Source organism: Epinephelus fuscoguttatus, linkage group LG6, assembly GCF_011397635.1.
Source record: "Epinephelus fuscoguttatus linkage group LG6, E.fuscoguttatus.final_Chr_v1".
Lineage (NCBI taxonomy): Eukaryota > Metazoa > Chordata > Actinopteri > Perciformes > Serranidae > Epinephelus > Epinephelus fuscoguttatus.
In genome coordinates this window covers 22468309-22480893 of record NC_064757.1, presented here as the reverse complement: position 1 = coordinate 22480893, position 12585 = coordinate 22468309, and the positions used below count along the sequence as shown (strand labels likewise).

General features: G+C 39.6%; 2 protein-coding genes across 3 annotated transcripts; one reads left to right on the top strand and one right to left on the bottom strand.

Moving 5' to 3' along the window:
- Nucleotides 1-6107, bottom strand: LOC125889650 (trichoplein, keratin filament binding). Its single transcript, XM_049577691.1, has 13 exons — nt 5968-6107; nt 5424-5618; nt 4199-4409; nt 4042-4098; nt 3628-3696; nt 2976-3149; nt 2782-2894; nt 2621-2687; nt 2351-2523; nt 2188-2269; nt 1909-2094; nt 1555-1698; nt 1-1465 (listed from the first exon to the last, which is right to left on the bottom strand). The coding sequence occupies exons 2-13, from the start codon at nt 5612-5614 to the stop codon at nt 1433-1435; spliced, it is 1500 nt and encodes a 499-aa protein (XP_049433648.1). The 5' UTR covers nt 5615-5618; nt 5968-6107; the 3' UTR covers nt 1-1432.
- A 651-nt stretch (nt 6108-6758) lies between these two features.
- Nucleotides 6759-12509, top strand: gltpa (glycolipid transfer protein a). Of its 2 annotated transcripts, none has more exons than XM_049578720.1 (6): nt 6759-6909; nt 7052-7181; nt 10173-10231; nt 10337-10470; nt 10578-10728; nt 10869-12509. In XM_049578720.1, the coding sequence occupies exons 2-6, from the start codon at nt 7079-7081 to the stop codon at nt 11049-11051; spliced, it is 630 nt and encodes a 209-aa protein (XP_049434677.1). In that variant the 5' UTR covers nt 6759-6909; nt 7052-7078; the 3' UTR covers nt 11052-12509. The 2 variants fall into 2 exon arrangements, with proteins under 2 accessions (XP_049434677.1, XP_049434678.1); XM_049578721.1 differs by having other exon boundaries at nt 6759-6913.
- The last annotated feature ends 76 nt before the right edge of the window (nt 12510-12585 follow it).

The following is a 12585-nucleotide window of genomic DNA, read 5'->3' as shown; positions in this document are numbered from 1 at the left end:
AAAATGCTGAAATGATTTGATTGTCAAAGTTTTATTAAACAGTCTGCAAATTCAGGATAGAAAATATATACTTCTTTAACAGCTCTAAAAGTGCAAAAAAATCCATCAGTTCTTCTCTACATACACAAACAGCCAGCATTTAATTATTAACATCAAGATGGCACAATATGACCTTATAACCTACAGAGTGTTACATTATTTAAAAAGCATAAAAGAAAAGGTTCATATCTTTTAAAAAATCTGTCTTGAAACAAAACTTGCAAGTCCATATGTACTAAACGTACATATAACAAGCGATATTAGCGGATGATTGTTCATTCTCTTCATACCAGCGATGAAAAGATCCCTCCACAGTGTATTTGTATTTAAATGTTTAAGGAATACTTCCCCCACAAAATGACAGTCTGTGTATTATTTCCTCACCATGTGTTACATTTAAGTCATGAAGAAAACTTTGTTAGTCTTGCAGGCCTCCAGGGTAAAAGGAGAATCCAAAAAAGGCAAACATTCATGAATTTAAGTAAACAGGGTCCACATTTGACAACAACAAAACTATATCAAAACATCTGTTTACAAACTCTCACACAACTCTTGCAGTTCAATCCAAGTCTCATGTATCTAGTCATATACTCAGTACTTCACAAACAGATGCATTTATTAGTATAAAGCACTTGTGACCTATGAGTAGCACACACTGAGCCCACTTAAGCACAGCTCAAATGCATGTGCTTAGCCAGGTGCGCTACACATCCATGCATGAAACTGTTTGTGTGGAAGTGTTTTAAATTGTAAGGTTTTAGTGAAAATGCATATGTTTGGTAAAGACTGAGCATACAACTGGATAAATGAGTACATGAATGTTTTGATACAGTTTTGCTGTTGTTAAATGCAGACCTGTTTACTAAGGCTCATGAAGAATGTTCGCCTGTTTTGGATTCTCCGTTCAGTGTGGAGGCACGTGAGAAAAACTCCAGGTATTCCCTTAAACCAAAGATAATATGAAGCTTCAGGAGGTGGTCAAATCAAGTGGGTACCTTCCAAAGTCGTAATTGTTATGGTATGAAATCCTCTCTTTGTGTTATTGTGTCTTCACTGTGGCTCAACATGAAAAGCAAAAAGAGAGAATGACGCACTAAAAAGAAAGATCCCCACTTGATTGAAAGAAGTTTGAAATTCGTGTTTACACTGAATGAGGACTGGATTTTATCCCTCGTGAGTTATTCTGAATCACATTAGGAGTGGATCTCTTCATGGCCAGTATGGACAAGAGGAACAAGAACAGTGACCACTAACTGCTCAGATTTACATGTAGGCATGTGCGCATTGCTTTGAGACATGCTTGAAAAAATGTGAAACTATCCTTTAAAGCTAATTTACAGGTAGAAAAATAAACATCTCACAATTCAGTTTTGACCTAAGTCTTGCAGGTTGCTCATGTCCATGCTGATCGAGGTCTGCTGTGAATCTGAAAGAGACAGTGAAGAGCTTATTTTAACATTAAAGAGCAATGAGGAATTTGAAATATGAACATGCAGCTTGACTTTCATATTTTACCTTCTCCTGGTAACCTTTCTTGGCCATCCTCTGCATCTCCAGCCTCAGCTCCTCCTCCTGGATCTGAAGAGCCTCCCTGTCTTCCTCCTCCTCCTGCTCCAACCTGCACTGCTCCTCCCACTGCTCTCGGCGCTGCTGCTCCACCTGCAGTATATATGTGCAAACAACTTTATGTCTGTTTTATTATAAAAAGCATATAATAAGATGCTGTGCTGTGAGCTCAATTCACACAAATGTAGTTAGCTGCTATAACAGCCTCAGTGTTACAGAGTATGTTTCTGTAAGTTCTTAGCCATTAACTTGGTGGGGAAAATAAGTGCTATTAAAACACAAACCACTGCACTATGTGCCAACCTGAGCATCTATCTCTCGCATCATTGCGGTCCTACGGCCCTCCTCTTGCTCCTTCTCCTGGCGCCTTGTCTCCCTCTCCAGCTCTAGCCCCTGGATCAGCTGTTCTCTTCTCCTCAGGGACTCCTCCTGAGCCTCTCTGTTCTGTTGCACCTTCAGCTCCAGCTGCTGCTGTCTCCCCGCAAGTACCTGACCAAAAAGAAGAAAGGAGAGCTGTTGTTTAGTAGTCATATCTGTCAAAATACATTCAAATGCAGTCTCATTTTGTTTTAAGCAACTGACCTCTTGCATGAGCCGTTCTCTGGCTTTCCTCTCCTTCTCCCACTGTGCTTCTCGTTTCTCCCACACACGTTGAGCTTCTTCTCTGTAATGGATGAGATACACTGGTTGGTATTTGAGGAGAAGCAAGAGTCCCTTCCTGCACTTACTGAATGTTGGTGCTCACCTATGTAGGATATCAAACTCAGCCTCCCTCTCCTGCTCCAACTGAAGCTGCTCTTCAATCACACGTTTCATCCAGGCAGCATCAGCGATGGCCCTTTCCCTTCGTGCAGTCTCTATCATCCTGTCCTCCTGCTGACCTTCTAGCAAGGCTGCCAGTATCTTACGGTCTGCCTCCTGATGGACACAGAGGAATTGTAGGAGGGTGTGAAAGCAAGGCATGGTGGATTACATAAAGAAAAATACTTTTCAAAACAGGGTGAAGTAGGCTGACCAGTTCCTCCTGCACTTGCTGGGCTCTCCTCTTCAGCTGAGCGCGATATTGACGGATTAAGAAATGCCTAGTGGAACACAAAACCAATCAACCCAACGCCTCACAAGAATGAAGAATCATGTTACTTGTTATATGTTATTTGCAGAAATAGCTCTGCCTACCCCATCTCAGACTTCTTTCGCATTTCCTCAACCTTTCTCCTTTCCTCCTCTATCTTCTCGAGCTCCCACTGTTTGACAAGCAGAGCCTCTTGCTCCTTCTTCAGGCGAGTTGCCTGAGAGAGAAAAAAATGCTTGAAAAACACATCTGCAATATCATTTTCCCAGCAGAAATACTTTGTCCAAGCTCTAAATACCTCCTCTTCCCTCAGCTTCAGTTCTTCCATCTGTTTGCGAAGTTCCTCCGCCCTCTTCTGCTCCTCTTTGTGCTTTTTCTCCTCAGCTTGCTTCATCCTCTCCAGAGCTTCTTTTCGGGTCCTCTCATACTCATTTTCAAAGCGCTTCTTCTCTTCCTGCTCCGCCACTTCTTGCTACATGTTCAGAGAGATGGGTCACTTACAGTAGGTGTCTTAACTTTCTCAATTATGCACCATGTTGAGGGGAGCGAGGTGAGTAGATTTCAGACTTGATACTGTGCTCACAGATGACATGAACACCATTTAATTAAAAATTGATTTGTTACATGAATAATTTGTCACGTAAAAGGATAATGACAACGTCAACAACTTGTGGGTCCTATGTGTCATATCTCACCTAAGTGATTTAATGCTTGAGAGTACTGGAGTGCAATTTCTAATTTGGTTTGATTAAAATTGAGTGATAACAGTAGTAGTTACCATGTAAGGATGATAAGTGTTTTTAAACTGAAGGTCCTTGTTGCAAGTTGGAGATTCCTAAGGCCGCTCACAACAAGGACCTTCAGTTAAAAAACACTTTAGAGAGCTATTAAAACACTTGAATGAACAGGAGCTGAACTGTTTTGTCAGATAGCTGTGATGGATGTCTTACCTGTTTCTTCTCAGATATCTGCACCTGCCATTGGTTGACAACATGATCTTTATGTAATGCCGACTCAACCTGTGGACAGATTAAAAGAGCGATTAAGGACATAGACGAGACAGAGATACTGATGAAATTGACCCTCAGCGGAAGGGATACCACAACATTTTTTTCTCCTAAGTCAACACTGGACTCAGGTTAACAGAAAGTCATGGAATATCTGCATCACAAGCCCTATTAGTTTCCAGATCAAGTGGATGTCTTGACAAAAAGTGTCTGTTTTCTCCTCTTGCTGAGCTCTTCATACGCACAGAATGGTTACAAGATTCCTAAGGCCATTTTTTTACTTCATCAACACGGAGACTTTGAAGCAAGAGGTTTTACAACTTGTCGAATTTCCATTAATAGTTTAAATGTAGCTACCTCTCGCAACTCTGCGTTGTTTTTCTTCCAGTGCTCCCTCAGCAGCTCTTGTGCAAGCTAGGGATAAAAAAACAGAAATAACAGGGATTATACACATCTGGCAGAACACCATGATGAGTACCAGAAAAGAAATATACAACTAATAAAGTACAACTACTTTTTTTCTTCTTTCCTCTCTTGCTGTACGAAGCTCGTCAGTCTTTTCCACCAGCTGACTTGCCAATGTGCTACTGTCAGGAACTACTCCTCTCAGCTCCGCCTCCAGCCGGTCTTGCTCCTCTTGAAGCATGGCCTTGAGCCGATTCCTGCGCTGCTCCAGGCTGGCTTCCTTTTCCTCCTTCAGTCTCTGTTTATGGTAGGCCGACATACTGACAAAATAGAGGAAAAGAGACAGTAGTTATTGTTCTGTCATTTGTCTGCTGAAATCAACAGGGTTTCAGAAATGTACTAGAAGAAGAAGAAAAAAAAGTACAGGTTTATTTACGCCATTCACTGTTGACATAAATTTACAAACACACAAACACACTGATATTAAGTTGCTGAGCCCAAAACACAGACTGTGTACGTATGATGAAGAACTAAGCACTGAAAAAGAGGCACTGACTTCCACACTATTGCTCTTGGTAAATATCATTAAAATTTCATTACTGTTACCATGATATTTCATAGGAGGAAGATTCTTAATGCTTCCATTCATGACTGTATCTTTTGTCATTATTTATGAATGTTAGCTCTACTGTACAGTATTACCAGCCATGAGAGCCAGATAATGTATTTATCAGGCCTCCTACCTATTGACACAAGTAGGAGGACATCCTCTTTTGAATAAACTGCATTCAAAAATATGTATTCTGACATTTTTTGAATACACGTGTTAGTATCTCTTGCCACATAATGATATGATGAGTATTTGCATGAACACTTTCCTTCCTTTATGTAGCCACACTTACACAAGATTAGTCAGGTCCAGAGAGAAAAATGTACCCTAACTGATTTTTGTTGCACCAAAGAAAGAGGCAGTGTGAGCCTGATGTGATTCCTATCAAGTTCACATTCAGCGGGAGCAATAGTTGTAGTGTAGATAACTGTCTCTTTTTATCGCACAGACACCTTAATTACAAAGGATGATTACTTACAGAGCCATCTTAAGTGAAGGCAGTGAAAGAGAAATGGTGTAGATATAGTGTAGCAGCCTCTTGGCAATCATTAACTATAAACATGGATCACAAAACACAGTCAGATTGAAGCAATTCTTTTGAACTGCGTTGCTTTATTTAACCTAACACTGTTGCTGTGATCACTGCAATGTAACGTTAATAATAAGAGTAAGCTGTATAACGTTATGGTAGCTGAGTCAGTCCAGCTCTGGTGCATGCAGTTACCTCTGCTGGTAGGACCGATGGGAGCTCCACACCGCCTGTCTGTGGCTGCGAACATTCTGCTCCTTGAAGTACTGAGCATGCAGCTCCCACTGCTGCCGCCACCGAGCTTCCTGCTCCCGCTGCCGGGCCAGCTGTCCGGCCAGCACCCGGGACCGACTGGGCACATGGGCCGAGAGGGTCGGCAGGGCCATGGATCTGCATCATAATTAGCATACATTATAAGATGTAATCACTTCAAGCTAATGCTAACCAATGTCACTCGCTTTATAATTTATTAACGTCAGTTATCTTACGTTTTAAGTTACCTGGCCAACTGAATATTTGTAATTTGTGTGCACTGTGTTGACGCTAAAGGCAACTCATTCACACAGATAACAAAACGTATCCAGTAACCTTTCTGTCTTTGCTAGTGTTACATGTGTTTTGGCCATGTAACGCTTATTACACGGTGAACAATGAACAAAGCGTTGACGTTACACCTCTCACAAACGTTACAACACTTACGGCGTTAAAAAACAGTTTCAGCTGAATAAATAATACTTACTTATCCTTCCGGTGGTGAACTGAATTGCTCTCTCTTAGTATTTTGTTAAAACCAGTCGACGTTTTGCATTTCTACGCAGAAAAACCGCTTTTATTGAGTCCCCCAGTTTTCCTTAGTTACCGACTCACTTCCTAGTTACTCCCACGCTACGGAATCAAGTAAAGGTCAAAACTATCTAGTGGATTGAAACGCGAAACGCACTTTCGTCAAACATCGGACAAATCTTTATTTATTTATTTATTTATTTATTTTATTTTTCTATTCTATTTTATGTATGTATGTATGTATGTATGTATGTATGTATATCTATCTATCTATCTATCTATCTATCTATCTATCTATCTATCTATCTATCTATCTAGTGGTTTTAGAAATATGTAATCATACAATAACAAAATAATAATAATAATAATAATAATACAGTAATAATAATAATCATTATTATTATTATTGTTTGTTTATTTATTTATCTGTCTATTTATTCATTTATTTATTGTGTGTGGTTTAGAATTGCGCATTATGCATTATAAATAATATATTAAGTGGTGTCAATCTTTTGAATACCCGACTGCAGTTGGTCTGAGATATAATTAATAAATTAAATAATATTTCATTAATAAATTCAATTAAATAAGTGGAATAAAATGTCAAATTCAGTCAGATCATCAAACTACCACCATTCTAGTGTAACTGTCCACTTTGAGATATTCCACAAAACTCCATTAGTTGGCAGTAAAGCAGCATATGTGATTAAACGCAGAGGAAGACTAGTGTCAGCTGATTAGAGCACATCAGGTGCCGGTCTTGTGTTTGTTCTGGACTTCTGTCTAAGCGCCGTTTATCGGCCCTTTTACCCGACAGGTGGCGATGACCCGGATCTATCAGTGACAGGTCGATCACACGAGCCGTCGGCTGGATATTACGCCACTACCTGGCTCCGGTGTAGGTGACTTGACTGTGTGTGTGTGTGTGTGTGTGTGTGTGTGTGTGGTGGCTCTCCCGGGGTGGGGTATGGCACACAGCTTCCTCTGGTGTCACTGTAAATCCGCAGTGGAGGGCTGACAGCCTGTTGCTATCATTTCAGGGGTAAGAGTGTGTCCGGATTACAGAGATGGCTCTGCTAATGGAGCACCAGTTCAGGCAGATGCCAGCTGACAGACAGGTGGAAACAAGACCGTTTCTGGAGGCTGTGTCATACCTTCCACCCTTCTTTGGTAAGTGAAGTTTCCACAGTGTGACACAGTTAGAGACCATGCAGGTATATAGACACTGCTGTCATTCCTGGATATAAATGATGTCAGCAGCTGCAGAGAGATGTGGCACCTCTATATATTTCTGAGTTCTCAGATGTACAGTTACAGTGGGCCAGATTGAGAGCACTGACTAACTGATAGTAGTTTTAAGCATGCAGATCCATAGTGCTGTATGATATACTGACTGTTGAACTGGCCAAACATGCTCACAAATGCAGTAATTTATCTGACACAAGTGCCCAGTAATGGACCTTTTTCCTCCGTCATGCATCTTTCATGTGGGATTTGTTCAACTTTGATTAATAGACACAAAACTTGTTGTGAGGAAAATCTGTCACAACACTTTCATCAGGCCTAATGAAACGATCTGGCTCTTTCCAAATGATAATCTTTTTTGGATCGTGTTTCTCTCCATCAAGCTGTCCACAGTCCTTTAGCATGCATAATTTAATCCACTGGCCTGGATTTTAAGTTGTGAAAATTGATTAGTACGGTGTTGAGTTCCCCTTGCCCATTCACCGGCGGCATGGTGCGCCAGGGCATCTTTGTGCGCCTTCATTCTGTATTAATATGCCAAAGGTCCTCCATTGAATTTGCCACGTGAAACCCTTGAGAGGAATCAAGTCTGATGTCGATATTAAACTCTTTCCTCCTTGTCGCCATTGTCTTTCCTGACCTAGAAATTTCTTGGCCAACTTTCCTACAAGCCATTAAAGTCCTGCACAATTTCATAGTACATTCACACAGGTGTTTTACATTAGGTTGCCTAATTGGATCTCATCTTCAGGACTGAATGCATGGACCATACTTCCTGACTCCCCTGATAGTTTTGCACCTGTTTTAAATGCAGGACAAGTCATACTTTTGTGATTCTTTTAAGTATCTGGAGCTTAGTGACCTCAGTAAACTCGCTGCATGGGTATGTCCAGCTTCAACCTGAGAAGAGGCCTAAATAAACCAGAATAATTAACACCTATGTGGGTGTGCAGGGCCTTTAACAAGCAGAGAACTGGATGTTGCTTGTAAACAAAAAAATATTCAAGAACTTATTCCTGTCTATTTTAGCTTCAGCGTTTCTGTTAAATAGATTCTACTGTGGCTTTTCAGAGCTGTTGCACTTTGTCTTTATGACAAAAATCTTGTGAAGAGAGCAGAAAATACAATATAAGGATGTCTCTGAAACAAGATATCAGTGTCATGGCGATGCATCAGATTAGCACAATAGAGAGGATTTTGTCATGAGTAGTTTCCACTAACAGCTCAGGAGCTGAAAGCTGTCTGTTGTGTCAGTGGGTCAGTCAGGAGCTGTGTGTGGTCGGGACTCTAGACTTCTCATTGTTCACCATCCCGTCACCAAATACTCAGGTCCTCTAGTAGCCTAATTAAAGGACACCTAATGATAATACTGTGGTGATGTGTCTATAATAACAGCAGACACTGACGGCCCAGCCCAGGTTGATTTGCTTTACCTCTGTTCATTGCCTGCTTATTCCAGGTCACAAGACTGTTTTAACAAGTCGAGAATGTTCTCAGTTTCTCCTGAAAATCTTGTTTTTGTAACGTCTCATCTTGCTGCAGTGATGTAAGTGTACTGTACTCCAGGACCCTGTGACACAACTGGTGGGTGTGGCTGCAGGTGCAGCAGAGCGCACTTCGAACCAACCCATCAGTGATAAAACTTTCAACCAAAGAGGGCAACAAAACACAGCTTTCAGTCTGCTGTTAAATGAGTAATTCACCTACAAAGACCATTTATATATCAGTTACACAATAAATTGTTTTTCTCAGCCTCCTCAATAAACGAAGAATCCAAAAACAGAGACATTTCTTGATGAATTGAAGTCAAAGGGGCCATCGTTTAACAACAGTAAAACTATATTAGAGTATCTCTTTATAATCTCTCACACAACTTATGCAGTATGATTCAACTCTCTAAACAGAAGTTTTGATGTAGGTTTTCTGTTAATAAACCCAGCCCTATTTTACAGAAAATTTATCAAGAAGTTTCTGTTTTTGGATTCTTCGTTCACAGGAGGCAGGCGAGAAAAACATTTTTTTTCAAGAATTCAACATAACACTAAGTGTTCCTAGTGAAGTTTTCTTTTAAAGTTTGTCTTGTGTCATTCTGCTCTGTCCACCATTTAACTAAAGCTAAATCATACATAATGCAAATCAATTAAAATATTCAGATCCAGGATGCAGTTTAATAGGTGTTCAGTTTCATCAATTAAAAAAATCTAAATGCCTTGTGCATCATTTTATACATATTGTGCCATTAATTCAGCCTGACATTTTACATTTTAGGTCTGGGATTTTGACTTGAGTGTGATGCAATATGACTACCAAAGAGCTTGTAAGGGTGAAAGGTCAACTTCACCAGTTTTGTGTACAGTATAGTACAATATCAATATATTTTTGTATTAGTGAATAATAATCCAAGTAACTGTGTGCACAGTTGCACTCAGGAACATTACCATTAGCCTTAGAGACTGGAAGACTGGTGAGAATGAGGTTTCTGTATATGAAGACATATGTATGTTTTAGTAAATGAACTCTATTTGTGTTGATTTCTTTTGGCTGGATGATCATGAATAATTTGAGTTTTGTGTCAGAAAGGGAACCTTTTCTGTGGCTGAATTTCTTCCAGGCCTGGGACAGAAGGCAGAATATTTGGTTTCAGGACTGGGCAGTAAAATAACATGTACTTTGGACTGTTTACTGCAATGCCATTGTAATGGTGTCATTAACACCTGAATGAAAACTAGAGTTACTGAAAATTTAATGCATTTCAGTGGTGCTTTCAACACTTTGCAAGGGCCACTGACAATTTGAACTATTAAGCTTTTTTTCATGATTGCAAATTTATGAAATGAATTTTAAAAAGTCAGTCTTATACATAGCTTTTTACTCCTTAAATTCTCAGTCACTCTTTGTGTAAATATTCCTCCTTAGACTGCCTTGGCTCCACCATTTTTGCCCCAATAAAGGCAGACATATCTGGGAACATCACAGTAAGTATGATAATTCTTTGATGTGACCTCAGTTCAATCTGTCGCTCTACTCTTGCATCTCTTAGTAACATTATAATACAATGAAATGTACTGTACTCCTAACAGAAAATCAAGGCTGTTTATGACACCAACCCAGGACGGTTCAAGACACTCCAGCAGATTTTGGAGGCGGAGAAGGAAATGCATGGAGCAGAATGGCCCAAAGTTGGAGCAACGTTGGCACTTATGTGGCTAAAAAGGTTTGAGACGTTTGACATTTCAGGTTTTATACATGTCTGGGTTGCATGTGTTCTTTAAAAACTGGTCTGCACCTGTTATAACTGTGCTTGTCTTCTTTATTGACCAGGGGTCTACGGTTTATTCAAGTCTTCCTACAGAGTCTGGTGGACGGTGAAAAGGATGAAAGCAACCCAAACCTCATTCGAGTCAATGTCACTAAAGCCTATGAGATAGCCCTGAAAAAGTATCATGGCTGGTTCGTGCAGCAGCTCTTCAAGGTGAGTTCAGAGTTTGATAGGCATGTCTTTTATGAGAGCAGATGTATGACTCGCCCTGTGTTATTTGTGAAGAAATATACTGCTGAGCATTCAAAATGCCAAGTTGTGTACAAATGTAGTGTTTGTATTTGCTCTTCTAGGCAGCTCTTTTCGCTGCTCCACATAAGACAGATTTCCTGAGGGCCCTCTCCAAGGGCCGCGACGTCAAGGAAGAGGAATGCTTGGAAAAAATCCGAAAATTCCTCATTAACTTCACTGCCACCGTTGACGCTATTTATGAGATGTACAATAAGCTGAATGCTGATCTTGATTATAAAGTGTGACTGCGGGACGCGTCTCTTTCCTCCAGTGATCCACTTAGTTTACAAAATAATTTACATTCTGCAGTCTGCAGTCTACATCTTGACATGTCTCCCCTCAGGTCATCTGACAGCTCACTGCGGGAGTGTATTTATAATACTCTGTCGTTACACATCAAATATTTGTGCACTTTTAATCATCTGTGTGCCTGTTCTGGCTTTCTCGTTCTGCCTTTTCCTCACTATTGTCTGACTCTGAGGCAAGTTTCCCAAAGCAGCTGCAGGTTTAAACTCACTCTTTCTCTGTTCTCTATTTGAAGAGTCATGTTTCTTTACAGCAAAAGCAACAATAATATATACAGATATTATGTGCTTCACCATTAGATAATTATACCAAAAAATCAAAATGCTGCTCAGCAAATGTTTTTAAAACCAGGACTGTTACAAAAGCTTTAAATAAGAGAGTGATGCTGACAAATTTAATGAGCCACATCACTATCAACACTGTATATAATACAACAAAAATAATCTTGACACCTTATAGTGTTTATCAAAGATTTTAATTTCATATGTTTAAATTGTTATTGTTCTATATCCTGAGATAAGATAAGGGCTGCATTTACTTGTATTCATACAAAAAAGGACAAAACAAGACTTTAAAATGACTTATATTGAAATAAACTTGACTAAACTCAAATTTTTTACAAACACTTCGGAAAAGACGTCATGTTCTTCATCATACGCAACAAATACTGTGTAGTTGTCCATGTTTTGTGGGGATTGTAGTTTTTAGTTTTTAATGAACAATTTTACTGCTAAGTTATTACATATTCCTAAGTTATCTATTACAGGTACACAAACTATACAAAACACATAAACAGAATATTTTCCTGCGTCATTTTTGAAGCGTGTTCACCTGTTTTTGCCTTAAATTGGAGCTACAGAGCATTTAAGCAACCATGTCAACTTTTCTGCCTTTAGTCCTCTATATATTTTATACATTTGTGTGAAGCAGGTAAGCTGTTATAGAGCAAACTGTTAATTATTACTGAGGGTCTTGTCTGTCTCTTTTATACTTCCATGCTATGCAGAACTTGAAATGTATTTTAATCTATTTTTCCAAAGTGATGCTTCATCAGCACAAAGTGCTCCTCTGTCCACTCTGCTCTCAGGTGCTTACATAAAACTGAAAGCGTATTTTCTTTAAAACTCGATGCTGAAGGGATATAAAGTGTTGCATTATGGCTTTTTGCCTCCTACATGGTTGGAAGGTAGAATTTCAGATGCTATATTTTGACATCATATTGACCTTGAATAAAGGGGAAGGTTGGTGGCCTTTGGCTGGTCAGTACTGTTTTGGGTTCATGTGCTGAAATGCTCATCTGATGTGTCTCTTGTGGCTGAAATTATGTTGCAGTGCGTGTATAGTGCAAATAACAAATCATGTATTTTCAATTTATGTAAACCATAATTTGCAATAAAAACATGTGCAATAATTCATCTGACTTTCTTTACTTGTTGTGCATCGCTATGATTTTACATCGCTGTTTTACCCTAC

What these genes read in the sequence shown, in the direction of transcription:
- LOC125889650 (XM_049577691.1), bottom strand. Translation starts at nt 5,614, where the DNA reads ATGGCCCTGCCGACCCTCTCGGCCCATGTGCCCAGTCGGTCCCGGGTG. An exon ending in AGCAAGTGCAGGAGGAACTG is followed by an intron (nt 2,524 to 2,620) that starts GTCAGCCTACTT and finishes TGTGTCCATCAG; the next exon opens with GAGGCAGACCGTAAGATACT. An exon ending in AGAAAGGTTACCAGGAGAAG is followed by an intron (nt 1,466 to 1,554) that starts GTAAAATATGAA and finishes TGTCTCTTTCAG; the next exon opens with ATTCACAGCAGACCTCGATC.
- gltpa (XM_049578720.1), top strand. Translation starts at nt 7,079, where the DNA reads ATGGCTCTGCTAATGGAGCACCAGTTCAGGCAGATGCCAGCTGACAGA. An exon ending in ATACCTTCCACCCTTCTTTG is followed by an intron (nt 7,182 to 10,172) that starts GTAAGTGAAGTT and finishes ATTCCTCCTTAG; the next exon opens with ACTGCCTTGGCTCCACCATT. An exon ending in GCACTTATGTGGCTAAAAAG is followed by an intron (nt 10,471 to 10,577) that starts GTTTGAGACGTT and finishes TTTATTGACCAG; the next exon opens with GGGTCTACGGTTTATTCAAG.